Below are 12,345 nucleotides of genomic sequence, written 5' to 3'. Positions count from 1 at the left end.
TGAATCGTCAGTCAGTTGCAGGACATCTCTCCTGCCAAAGCTTTGTTTCTCTCTGGCATCAAACGTGAGCCAAACATCTGTTTCCTGCAAAGTCACCATTTATGTTCTTTACCGGCCAGCGCCAGGCCGCCTCGCACTGAGTGTGCTGCCTATTTGCATAGCACCCTGCTGAGAGCGCTGCCGCAGTAAGTCCGTCACATCCTCCCCACTTCTAAAGAGGACGAGACTAGGAAAATGCTAATTCCACGAATTAGCCAGTTAGGGTTGTGTTTGCTTATATGTGAATTTATGTGTGTGTGGGGGAGGGGGTGTATGTTTTAGGGAGGTGGTTATTATGTGGATCCTTCCAATAATTTGGGGCGGCAGGTAGCCTAGTGTTGGACTAGTAATCGGAATGTTGCAAGATCGAATCCCAGAGCTGACAAGATATAAAATATGTCGTTCTGCCCCTGAACAAGGCAGTTAACCCACTGTTCCTAGGCCGTCATTGAAAATAAGAATTTGTTCTTTACTGACTTGCCTAGTAAAATAAAGGTGAAACTCCGTACCCTTTATAGTGTTATAATGTAGCTCTGTACCCTTTATAGTGTTATAATGTAGCTCTGTACCCTTTATAGTGTTATAATGTAGCTCTGTACCCTTTATAGTGTTATAATGTAGCTCTGTACCCTTTATAGTGTTATAATGTAGCTCTGTACCCTTTATAGTGTTATAATGTAGCTCTGTACCCTTTATAGTGTTATAATGTAGCTCTGTACCCTTTATAGTGTTATAATGTAGCTCTATACCCTTTATAGTGTTACAATGTAGCTCTGTACCCTTTATAGTGTTATAATGTAGCTCTGTACCCTTTATAGTGTTATAATGTAGCTCTGTACCCTTTATAGTGTTATAATGTAGCTCTGTACCCTTTATAGTGTTATAATGTAGCTCTGTACCCTTTATAGTGTTATAATGTAGCTCTGTACCCTTTATAGTGTTATAATGTAGCTCTGTACCCTTTATAGTGTTATAATGTAGCTCTGTACCCTTTATAGTGTTATAATGTAGCTCTGTACCCTTTATAGTGTTATAATGTAGCTCTGTACCCTTTATAGTGTTATAATGTAGCTCTATACCCTTTATAGTGTTATAATGTAGCTCTGTACCCTTTATAGTGTTATAATGTAGCTCTGTACCCTTTATAGTGTTATAATGTAGCTCTGTACCCTTTATAGTGTTATAATGTAGCTCTATACCCTTTATAGTGTTATAATGTAGCTCTGTACCCTTTATAGTGTTATAATGTAGCTCTGTACCCATTATAGTGTTATAATGTAGCTCTGTACCCTTTATAGTGTTATAATGTAGCTCTGTACCCTTTATAGTGTTACAATGTTGGCTTCATTTTATTTACCTTTAACTAGGCATGTCATTTAAGAACAAATTCTTATTTTCACTGACGGCCTAGGAACAGTGGATTAACTGCCTGTTCAGGGGCAGAATGACAGATTTGTACCTTGTCAGCTCGGGGGTTTGAACTAGCAACCTTCCGGTTTCTAGTCCAACGCTCTAACCACTAGGCTACCCTGCCGCCACATTCATGGAGTAATGAGCTTTGAATCATCTGTCATGTCTAAAGACCTCAGTTTTGACAATGTAGACTTTAGTGCTAAAGTAGAAGAATCACACGATTGAATGGGGAAAACATAACTTCTGGCATAGCACAGTATTCTACTCTGTCTGGACATTGTTGCGTATCCAGTGTTGGTAGGGTACATTATTCAATATAAAGCGTTGTGAAGGGCAGGAGTACTGTCACAACTGTGAGTGAGTGACTGATGCTAGTGCATTCCCTGCGCCTCCAGGCTGTTGTCATGTTCACGGAGCTGATCAGGGAGAACTTCAGGAACAGCAAACTGAAGCAGTGCCTGCTGCCGCCACTGGGGGAGCTGCTCTACCTCATCGCCACACAGGTGACGATATACTCCAAAGCAGTGCCCTTTCAACCCTATGCCTTCTACTGTCATAATGAAATTGCCATCACAATGAATTAGACATACTAACTTCTATTCAATCAATCAATCAAATGTATTTTATAAAGCCTTTTTAAATTAGCAGTTGTCACAAAGTGCTGTACAGCTAATGACTTATATGTCTGTTGGCTTAGGCCTTTATGATGATATTCTGATACTGTTGATAATCTACCACAAAGATACCTGCTTAAATAACTACTGTATTTAAGCACTCTCAGTAATATCAGCACTTAAAGATGTTTGTCTGTCTGTATTTTGTTTTTGATGAATGCTCACTACAGTTTGTGCAAGGGTTTGAAAACACTAAACGACAAATCGCTCTACAACACACAGTATTGCTTTTCATAGCTTTTCATAATGTCTTGCCACTAGTTTATTATTCCATTGAAAAGCTATGCAAAAAAGCTGTTTAACTTTCACGCTGTTTTGACTGTAAGTTTTTTGACCTCCCGCTGCATCTGAAAGCCATGTAGACACACATGAAGGTTCCTGGTGGTGGGATAGTATCTTTATTTTCAGGGGGGTTCCTGTTCCTCTCTGATCTCTCCAGTTTGTCAGGGTCACTCAGTGCAGCACTCACACAATGGCCATTGACTTTATTAGCTCAATAACCAATAGAAGTAAAGGGTTTTAAAGTGCTGTTTATTCTCTATTGGCTATTTGTTTTTTCTCCACAAAAGTATTTTACTGTATGGAAATGTGCTTTCAAGGCTGAATTCAGGTAGCGTTAGTTCTAGTTTAATAAAAATACCAGTGAAGAGTAATTTCATGTTATGGATCCACACCATATTGGTACACGCGACAATTCTCTTTCTCCTAATTTATGCTAACTGAGAATCTTAGGAATTTGTACACCGCCTCCACAGAATAACGGAGAAGCCTCTAAAGAATTTGGAGTATTCTGAGATTCGAGCAACATTTATAGGTCCTTTCATATTATTAATACATCATGGACAACATGGGGAAACAATATGTATGAGGATCGATGTACTGTAGGTATACCGTATTACATAACAAAATGTGTTTTTAAAACACAGAAAAATGAATAGACGGCATAAAAGCAGAGCTTAGGTAAAAGCAAGCCATGTGGTTAATGGGCTCTCTGAATACTGCAGATGTAGGATCTTAATTTGAGACGGTTACCTACAGCAGGAAAATGATCCTGCAGCAGCAACATTTTTGTAGGGGTTGATGCATTTTTCGTTAGGGCAAATCAAGTCTGAAATTTCAAAGTGGAAATGACAAACTTTTGAAACTTTTTAAAAACTCAAATATACTACAAGTCTGCATTTCCTGCCGTGCAGGAAGGGATCAAATGAAGATCCTACATCTGCATGCAGCACAGTGTATGATCAAAGGCCTCATTAACACGGATGTAGTGATGAAAAGGTGGGACAATGTGAGCAGCAGTGGAGATGACAGGAGGAGAATAGTGTAAATGCAAGCTAACTCAAAACAACTTCACGTGTAGTGTAATAGGTGCATAAAGATTATTCTGTGTGTAAACAGTGTTTCCATATGCTTTTGGTTCACTACATCACTCCTCATTATTTACTGTCAATATGTTTTGGAGCCAATTAATTCACATATCCCCAGTTTACTACATAATAACACACATTCCCTCACCGTTACCAAAGGCATTTCCAAGTTCCAAATTTGGTAGCTAGCTAGATCATTTGCTGGGGCTTATTTATTTAGCCTAATTACGCTAGCTGCTGCTGCTTTGTTTTGCCCTAATTATTCCCCCAACGAGCCGCTACAGAGGTCCTCTCTGTCTCCACTCACAGCCCCTCCCCTTTTCTTACCTTCCCTTCCCTCTCTCCCCGCAGGAGGAGAAGAAAGAGAACCCAGGAGAGCTGTGGGTTGTTCCTGCTGCCGCCTACACGGTGTTAATGAGGTGCCTTCGGGAAGGGGTAAGACTGCTGCACCTGCCTCAGCAGGAGGGAGGGAGGGAGGGGGGTGGGGGAGTTCCACGGTAATGATCCTCCTGCAAGGCCCTACAGGCATTGTTTGCCAACTGCAAGTCAAGGGCATGCAGCAGACCCAGTCGTCAGCCCCTGTCATGTACCTGCATCAAAACAACCAGGGGATGGATGGGTCCTTGTCATGACCTCGCCGGCAATTAACGACCGGTGGAGACACACTCTGTATGTAGGCTGTGTGTAGTGCAGTCGTGTGTCAGTCAGCCAGATAGTCAGTCTGGCCAGAGGACCGTTGTTCCTCAGCTGGTGCATCTGTTCTTCTTAATTACAAAACTGAGTTTGTTTCAAAAGACGATGTCTCTTCTCCCAGAAGGGAGAGTTGATATTACGTGTTCATTATAAACTAATTAGCAAAAGTTTTAGGCTGGCCAGCGTATATACCAATATGGAGCAATATTATTCAAAAGATTTGTGAGTTGGGTGGGGGGGGGAATATAATTTAGTTGTACCTAATGTACTTAAGAAACTTTATTTGTACGTAGGTCAATTTAAGTCTGATGCCATCTACTGTAATTTCATTGAAAGGATTTGCCTGAAAAGAGGTTCTGTCCAGACAGTTTACACCAAATTTGTGAATTCTGATCCATAATCTCCAGTCTTCTATTTAAAACATATGAATAATAATGGTGTAATGGATCCTGTCCATCTTCTCTGTTGTTAGCATATTTCCTAGAAATGATGTCAGATGTTTTTATATACCTCTAGAATGTTATCTGTTGAGTTGTTGGGTCAGTAGTTTTGAAGACTGTTTCACATCAAGGGACCTCACAGCATCAGAGTGAAAGTTAATGTACATGCTTCTTACAATGTTGACAACGTTGACTGTCTGGGATAGTTCTGGAGAGTTCTGTCTGAGTGACTGTGGGATAGTTCTGGAGAGAGTTCTGTCTGAGTGACTGTCTGGGATAGTTTTGGAGAGAGTTCTGTCTGTATGGGATAGTTCTGGAGAGAGTTCTGTCTGAGTGACTGTCTGGGATAGTTTTGGAGAGAGTTCTGTCTGAGTGACTGTGTGGGATAGTTCTGGAGAGAGTTCTGTCTGGGATAGTTTTGGAGAGGTCTGTATGGGATTGTTCTGGAGATAGTTCTGTATGGGATAGTTCTAGAGAGAGTTCTGTCTGGGATAGTTTTGGAGAGGTCTGTATGGGTATGTTCTGGAGATAGTTCTGTATGGGTGTCTGTATGGGATAGTTCTAGAGAGAGTTCTGTCTGAGTGACTGTCTGGGATAGTTCTAGAGAGAGTTCTGTCTGGGAGTTCTGTCTGGGATAGTTTTGGAGAGAGGGCTTGTTCTGGAGATAGTCTGTATGGGATAGTTCTAGAGAGAGTTCTGTCTGGGATAGTTTTGGAGAGGTCTGTATGGGTATGTTCTGGAGATAGTTCTGTATGGGTGTCTGTATGGGATAGTTCTAGAGAGAGTTCTGTCTGAGTGACTGTCTGGGATAGTTCTAGAGAGAGTTCTGTCTGAGTGACTGTCTGGGATAGTTTTGGAGAGAGGTCTGTATGGGATTGTTCTGGAGAGAGTTCTGTCTGAGTGACTGGGATAGTTTTGGAGAGAGGTCTGTATGGGATTGTTCTGGAGAGAGTTCTGTATGGGATAGTTCTAGAGAGAGTTCTGTATGGGATAGTTCTAGAGAGAGGTCTGTATGGGATAGTTCTAGAGAGAGGTCTGTATGGGATAGTTCTAGAGAGAGTTCTGTATGGGATAGTTCTAGAGAGAGGTCTGTATGGGATAGTTCTAGAGAGAGGTCTGTATGGGATAGTTCTAGAGAGAGGTCTGTATGGGATAGTTCTAGAGAGAGGTCTGTATGGGATAGTTCTAGAGAGAGGTCTGTATGAGTCCTGTAGGAACTGCAAGCACAGGGGACTTTTGTTGATTAATTAAAGGATTTGTTCAATACAGACTCTGAGCTGTAATGAGAATAATACTATCAGGAAAGTTAAGTGGTGTTGAGAGTCAGTCAGTCAGTCAGTCAGTCGGTCTGTCTCTCTCCACCAGCCACCTTGACTAATAATAACTCTGTGGGTGCTCCTCTCTGAGGGCCGGGAGGGGGAAATGACTGAGGAAGGGAAGCACAGCACACACGCACTCACACCACATCGGTCATTAAGACGCTGCCAACCGAGTGCTTTTCTTATTTCTTTCTATTGAGCGATGATGAGTGCTGACTGACACTTGCCTACTTCTCTAGGGAGAACCTCACCAGCTAAACACAGATTGAAGTCAAACTTTCCGAGTAGGATGGGAATTCTAGCTAAGTTTTGATTGGATGGATCCTGGCTGTGGCAAGCATGCATGATTCAGCAGCTTCATGTCTTTGTAAACAAGAACATATGGCAATTAGACTAGATAGCATAGCCTATATACAGTCTATTAGACTCATCACCCCATTCACCAAAATGGATCGCTCCTACAGACAGTGAGTCACGTGGCCGTGGTTTGCTATATAAAGCAGGCAGACAGGCATCAAGGCATTCAGTTACTGTTTGATTGAACATTAGAATGAGTGACCTAAGCGACTGAGTGTGGTATGATGGTCGGTGCCAGGCGCGCCAGGTCTCGTATCTCAGAAACGGACTCCTGGGCTTTTCACGCATGACAGTGTCTAGGGTTTCCTCAGAATGGTGCGACAAACAAAAAACATCCAGTCAGCGGCTGTCCTGTGGGCGACAACAGTTTGATGATGAGAGAGGTTGAATGAGAATGGCAAGAATCATGCAAGCTACAGTAACAGGCAGGCTACAAACAGACAAATAATGGCTCGGTACAGTGGTGTGCAGAACGGCATCTCAGAACACGCAACTCGTCGATTCTTGTCCCGGATGGTCTACTATGACCACACCAGTTCCCCTCCTATCAGATAAAAACAACAAGAAACGGCTCCAGTGGGCAGGCACGCCATCACCAGCACTAGACAATTGTGGAGTGGAAAAACAATGCCTTGGCTGACAAATCCTGATTCCTGTTGCGTCATGCTGATGGCAGAGTCAGGGTTTATCGTAAGCAGCATGAGTCCATCCTGCCTGGTGTCAACGGTACAGGCTGGTGGCGGTGGAGAACCGCTGTCCAATCTGCTGCAACTGCGTGATGACATCACGTCAGCATGGGCCAACATCCCTGAGGAATGTTTCCAACTTGTAGAATTCATGCCCCAAAGAAGTCAGGCTCTTCTGGAGGCAAAGGGGTCCGACCCAGTACTAGATGGGTGTACCTAATAAACTGGCCGGCGATTGTATGTTTTCATATGTTATTTATGCAGCATTTCCCTGCATGGTTAAAACATGGTTAAAACATTTCAAATTTAATTGATATGTGAAATGCTTACACCACTTTAAATGCACTTAACTGAAATTCTAGCTGTGTTTGCATGTCAGATTTTCATGACCACAGCTGATTCTGAAAGCACAAACAAACTGTGAGAATAAGATGTCAAGAAGAGAGTTGCTTGTTCTCTTGTTAAGGGCAGCAACCCACATACCGTAACATTGCAGCGAGTGTAGCAGCATCAGCAAATGTTTCAGGAGGGAGAGGAAGATGGAGGGAAAGTCTGGGCGTGAGAGAGAGGGGAGCCTGAATGCCAGAGATGGAAAGGGAGAAGGAGACTGGGAAGAGATGGCAAGGAAGCGAGAGATAGGGAGACTGGGAGGAGAAGGCGCGAGAGAGAGAGACGGGGCAGGTGAATCAAGTGAGAGAGGACAGAGAGAGAGAGGCGGGCAGGAGAAGCGACAGAGAGGACAGAGAGAGAGAGAGAGAGACGGGCAGGAGAAGCGACTGAGAGAGGACAGAGAGAGAGAGAGAGAGAGAGAGAGAGAGAGAGAGAGAGAGAGAGAGAGAGACGGGCAGGAGAAGCGACTGAGAGAGAGAGAGAGAGACGGGCAGGAGAAGCGACTGAGAGAGAGAGAGAGACGGGCAGGAGAAGCGACTGAGAGAGAGAGAGAGAGAGAGAGAGACGGGCAGGAGAAGCGACTGAGAGAGGACAGAGAGAGAGAGAGAGACGGGCAGGAGAAGCGACTGAGAGAGAGAGAGACGGGCAGGAGAAATGACTGAGAGAGAGAGATGGGGCAGGTGAATCAAGTGAGAGAGGAGAGAGAGAGAGAGAGGCGGGCAGGAGAAACGACTGAGAGGACAGAGAGAGAGAGAGATGGGCCAGACTTGAGCTGCCTGCAGGAAGTATTTATGAGCGTGAAGAAGATGTACCCATTGCCAATGATGAAAGGTGTGTTTGGGAACAGAGGCTGTGGCGGTGGTGTATCTGTACCAGGGAGAGGGAGCCAGGGGCTTCAACCCTCCTCCTCTATCTCCTAGTCCTGTCCACCGCACCGCTCCACTCCACACAGCTCTCCACTCATATTAAACATGTATCAGTCCAACACAGGAGCTACTGTAATGCTCTGCTCCTAATCAGCTGCAGCCTAATCTCTCTCTGAAGCATAGCCCAATTTCCTATATAGTGCACTACTTTTGGATCCGGTTAAAAGTAGTGCACTATATAAGGAGTAGGATGCCATTTGGGACGAATTACCGCTGGATGACTCGTAATAATAACCAGCTTCATCACACACTGCTACATTTCTACATATGGATTTCTGACATGCAATTCAATGTCCTGCAATAATAATGACAGATACTCTCTGTTTGTGTGGAAGGACATTTAATGCTGCTTAACAAAAACAAATGAATACATGTTTTGCTCCAGAAGGAAGCATCAATCTTTAGGGTGTTGACCTGGTCCATATTGCAAAGATCAATAATATTTTCATTTTTTGTGAGCTAGAGAACCCACTGGGCACAGACGTCAATTCAACGTCTATTCCACGTTGGTTCAACGTAATTTAATTGAAACGACGTGGAAACAACATTGATTCAGCCAGTGTGTGCCGAGTGGGAAGTGTCTCTTTTAAAAGAACGTAGACATTCTTCAAGGGAGATTGTATCTTAAAGTATTGTAGTACTCAATGGTAATCATTTCAGAGATCCTTTCCACACTGTCTTGTAGGTGTTTTGCTGTCTGACGTACTACATGCCAGCTCCATCTTTGCATTCTTCTGTAATCTTCTAAATACACATTTCACAAAGTTAAAACCCGTTTTGATATTTTTTGGTTTTAATATCACTCTTATTCATTAAACATGCCATTTAAACGGAGAGGATAGAGTTCTAAGCAGAGAGATGAAAACAAGCCGGATAATGAAAGGCTTAGCTGGCGGTCCTGAATTTACATAGAGCGTTCTTCTGGTCCAGGTGCTGCGCTGCTGCTTCAAAAGGGACATAATTACACACAGGCACTTGTTGCAGGCTGGGGAAACCACAAGAGAGACTGCAGGGCTCCTCTCAGTCTGACACGGCTAACACTCTGGGAGAACATACAGCACAGGCTCAAACTAGAGGAGACACAAAGGCTAAGCTTAGTAAAGACTTATAGCTACCACTATGATAAGAGTCTTCTTCTCATATAGAATTGTTTACTGGGGCTTTTTCGATCCTCGTGTAGTGGAGATACTAAGCTTAATAAAGAGCTGCATTGAACTGTTTTGTCCTCATAGTTTTGTGTTCAATCCCCATGTCGGCCCTACAGTATTATGGTTTATGGTTCTTAAGGTTATGGTTTTAGGCCCTACAGTATTAGCCCTAGGTTATGGTTTTAGGCCCTACAGTATTAGCCCTAGATTATGGTTTTAGTCCCTACAGTATTAGCCCTATATTATGGTTTTAGGCCCTACAGTATTAGCCCTAGGTTATGGTTTTAGGCCTACAGTATTAGCCCTAAGTTATGGTTTTAGGCCTACAGTATTAGCCCTAGGTTATGGTTTTAGGCCCTACAGTATTAGCCCTAGGTTATGGTTTTAGGCCTACAGTATTAGCCCTAGGTTATGGTTTTAGGCCCTACAGTATTAGCCCTAGGTTATGGTTTTAGGCCTACAGTATACACCCTAGGATATGGTTTTAGGCCTACAGTATACACCCTAGGATATGGTTTTAGGCCTACAGTATACACCCTAGGTTATGGTTTTACATTTACATTACATTTAAGTCATTTAGCAGACGCTCTTATCCAGAGCGACTTACAAATTATGCAAACACCTATGACAACCAGTGGAACAGCCACTTGCATCTAAATCTTGTTGGGGGAGTGAGAAGGATTACTTACCCTTACTTACCCTATCCTAGGTATTCCTTGAAGAGGTGGGGTTTCAGGTGTCTCCGGAAGGTGGTGATTGACTCCGCTGTCCTGGCGTCGTGAGAGTTTGTTCCACCATTGGGGGCCAGAGCAGCGAACAGTTTTGACTGGGCTGAGCGGGAACTGTACTTCCTCAGTGGTAGGGAGGCGAGCAGGCCAGAGGTGGATGAACGCAGTGCCCTTGTTTGGGTGTAGGGCCTGATCAGGGCCTGGAGGTACTGAGGTGCCGTTCCCCTCACAGCTCCGTAGGCGAGCACCATGGTCTTGTAGCGGATTTAGGCTTCAACTGGAAGCCAGTGGAGAGAGCGGAGGAGCGGGGTGACGTGAGAGAACTTGGGAAGGTTGAACACCAGACGGGCTGCGGCGTTCTGGATGAGTTGTAGGGGTTTAATGGCACAGGCAGGGAGCCCAGCCAACAGCGAGTTGCAGTAGTCAAGACGGGAGATGACAAGTGCCTGGATTAGGACCTGCGCCGCTTCCTGTGTGAGGCAGGGTCGTACTCTGCGGATGTTGTAGAGCATGAACCTACAGGAACGGGACACCGCCTTGATGTTAGTTGAGAACGTCAGGGTGTTGTCCAGGATCACGCCAAGGTTCTTAGCGCTCTGGGAGGAGGACACAATGGAGTTGTCAACCGTGATGGCGAGATCATGGAACGGGCAGTCCTTCCCGGGCGGAAGAGGAGCTCCGTCTTGCTGAGGTTCAGCTTGAGGTGGTGATCCGTCATCCACACTGATATGTCTGCCAGACATGCAGAGATGCGGTTCGCCACCTGGTCATCAGAAGGGGAAAGGAGAAGATTAATTGTGTGTCGTCTGCATAGCAATGATAGGAGAGACCATGTGAGGTTATGACAGAGCCAAGTGACTTGGTGTATAGCGAGAATAAGAGAGGGCCTAGAACAGAGCCCTGGGGACACCAGTGGTGAGAGCGCGTGGTGAGGAGACAGATTCTCGCCACGCCACCTGGTAGGAGCGACCTGTCAGGTAGGACGCAATCCAGCGTGGGCCGCGCCGGAGATGCCCAACTCGGAGAGGGTGGAGAGGAGGATCTGATGGTTCACAGTAGGCCTACAGTATACACCCTAGGATATGGTTTTAGGCCTACAGTATACACCCTAGGATATGGTTTTAGGCCCTACAGTATTAGCCCTAGGTTATGGTTTTAGGCCTACAGTATTAGCCCTAGGTTATGGTTTTAGGCCTACAGTATTAGCCCTAGGTTATGGTTTTAGGCCCTACAGTATTAGCCCTAGGTTATGGTTTTAGGCCTACAGTATTAGCCCTAGGTTATGGTTTTAGGCCCTACAGTATTAGCCCTAGGTTATGGTTTTAGGCCTACAGTATTAGCCCTAGGTTATGGTTTTAGGCCTACAGTATTAGCCCTAGGTTATGGTTTTAGGCCCTACAGTATTAGCCCTAGGTTATGGTTTTAGGCCCTACAGTATTAGCCCTAGGTTATGGTTTTAGGCCTACAGTATTAGCCCTAGGTTATGGTTTTAGGCCTACAGTATTAGCCCTAGGTTATGGTTTTAGGCCTACAGTATTAGCCCTAGGTTATGGTTTTAGGCCCTACAGTATTAGCCCTAGGTTATGGTTTTAGGCCCTACAGTATTAGCCCTAGGTTATGGTTTTAGGCCCTACAGTATTAGCCCTAGGTTATGGTTTTAGGCCTACAGTATTAGCCCTAGGTTATGGTTTTAGGCCTACAGTATACACCCTAGGATATGGTTTTAGGCCCTACAGTATTAGCCCTAGGTTATGGTTTTAGGCCCTACAGTATTAGCCCTAGGTTATGGTTTTAGGCCCTACAGTATTAGCCCTGGGTTATGGTTTTAGGCCCTACAGTATTAGCCCTGGGTTATGGTTTTAGGCCCTACAGTATTAGCCCTGGGTTATGGTTTTAGGCCCTACAGTATTAGCCCTAGATTATGGTTTTAGGCCCTACAGTATTAGCCCTGGGTTATGGTTTTAGGCCCTACAGTATTAGCCCTGGGTTATGGTTTTAGGCCCTACAGTATTAGCCCTAGGTTATGGTTTTAGGCCCTACAGTATTAGCCCTAGGTTATGGTTTTAGGCCCTACAGTATTAGTCCTAGGTTATGGTTTTAGGCCTACAGTATTAGCCCTAGGTTATGGTTTTAGGCCCTACAGTATTAGCCCTAGGTTATGGTTT

At 44.4% G+C, this 12,345-nt stretch overlaps 1 protein-coding gene across 1 annotated transcript in view; it reads left to right on the top strand.

Annotated features, from left to right (window-relative positions):
* ulk4 (unc-51 like kinase 4) overlaps window positions 1–12,345 on the top strand; it is a gene marked incomplete at its 3' end in the record, with an annotated part of 112,954 nt that overhangs the window by 22,769 nt on the left and 77,840 nt on the right. Inside the window, exons 18-19 of the mRNA XM_052511986.1 lie at window positions 1,848–1,955; window positions 3,845–3,928. Coding sequence (XP_052367946.1) covers window positions 1,848–1,955; window positions 3,845–3,928 — 192 coding nt within the window. The remainder of the gene's footprint in view (window positions 1–1,847; window positions 1,956–3,844; window positions 3,929–12,345) is intronic.

Source organism: Oncorhynchus keta, unplaced genomic scaffold (genome assembly GCF_023373465.1).
Source record: "Oncorhynchus keta strain PuntledgeMale-10-30-2019 unplaced genomic scaffold, Oket_V2 Un_contig_777_pilon_pilon, whole genome shotgun sequence".
Lineage (NCBI taxonomy): Eukaryota > Metazoa > Chordata > Actinopteri > Salmoniformes > Salmonidae > Oncorhynchus > Oncorhynchus keta.
The sequence above is the reverse complement of the archived record's forward strand: the minus strand, read 5'-3'. Positions and strand labels throughout refer to the sequence as shown.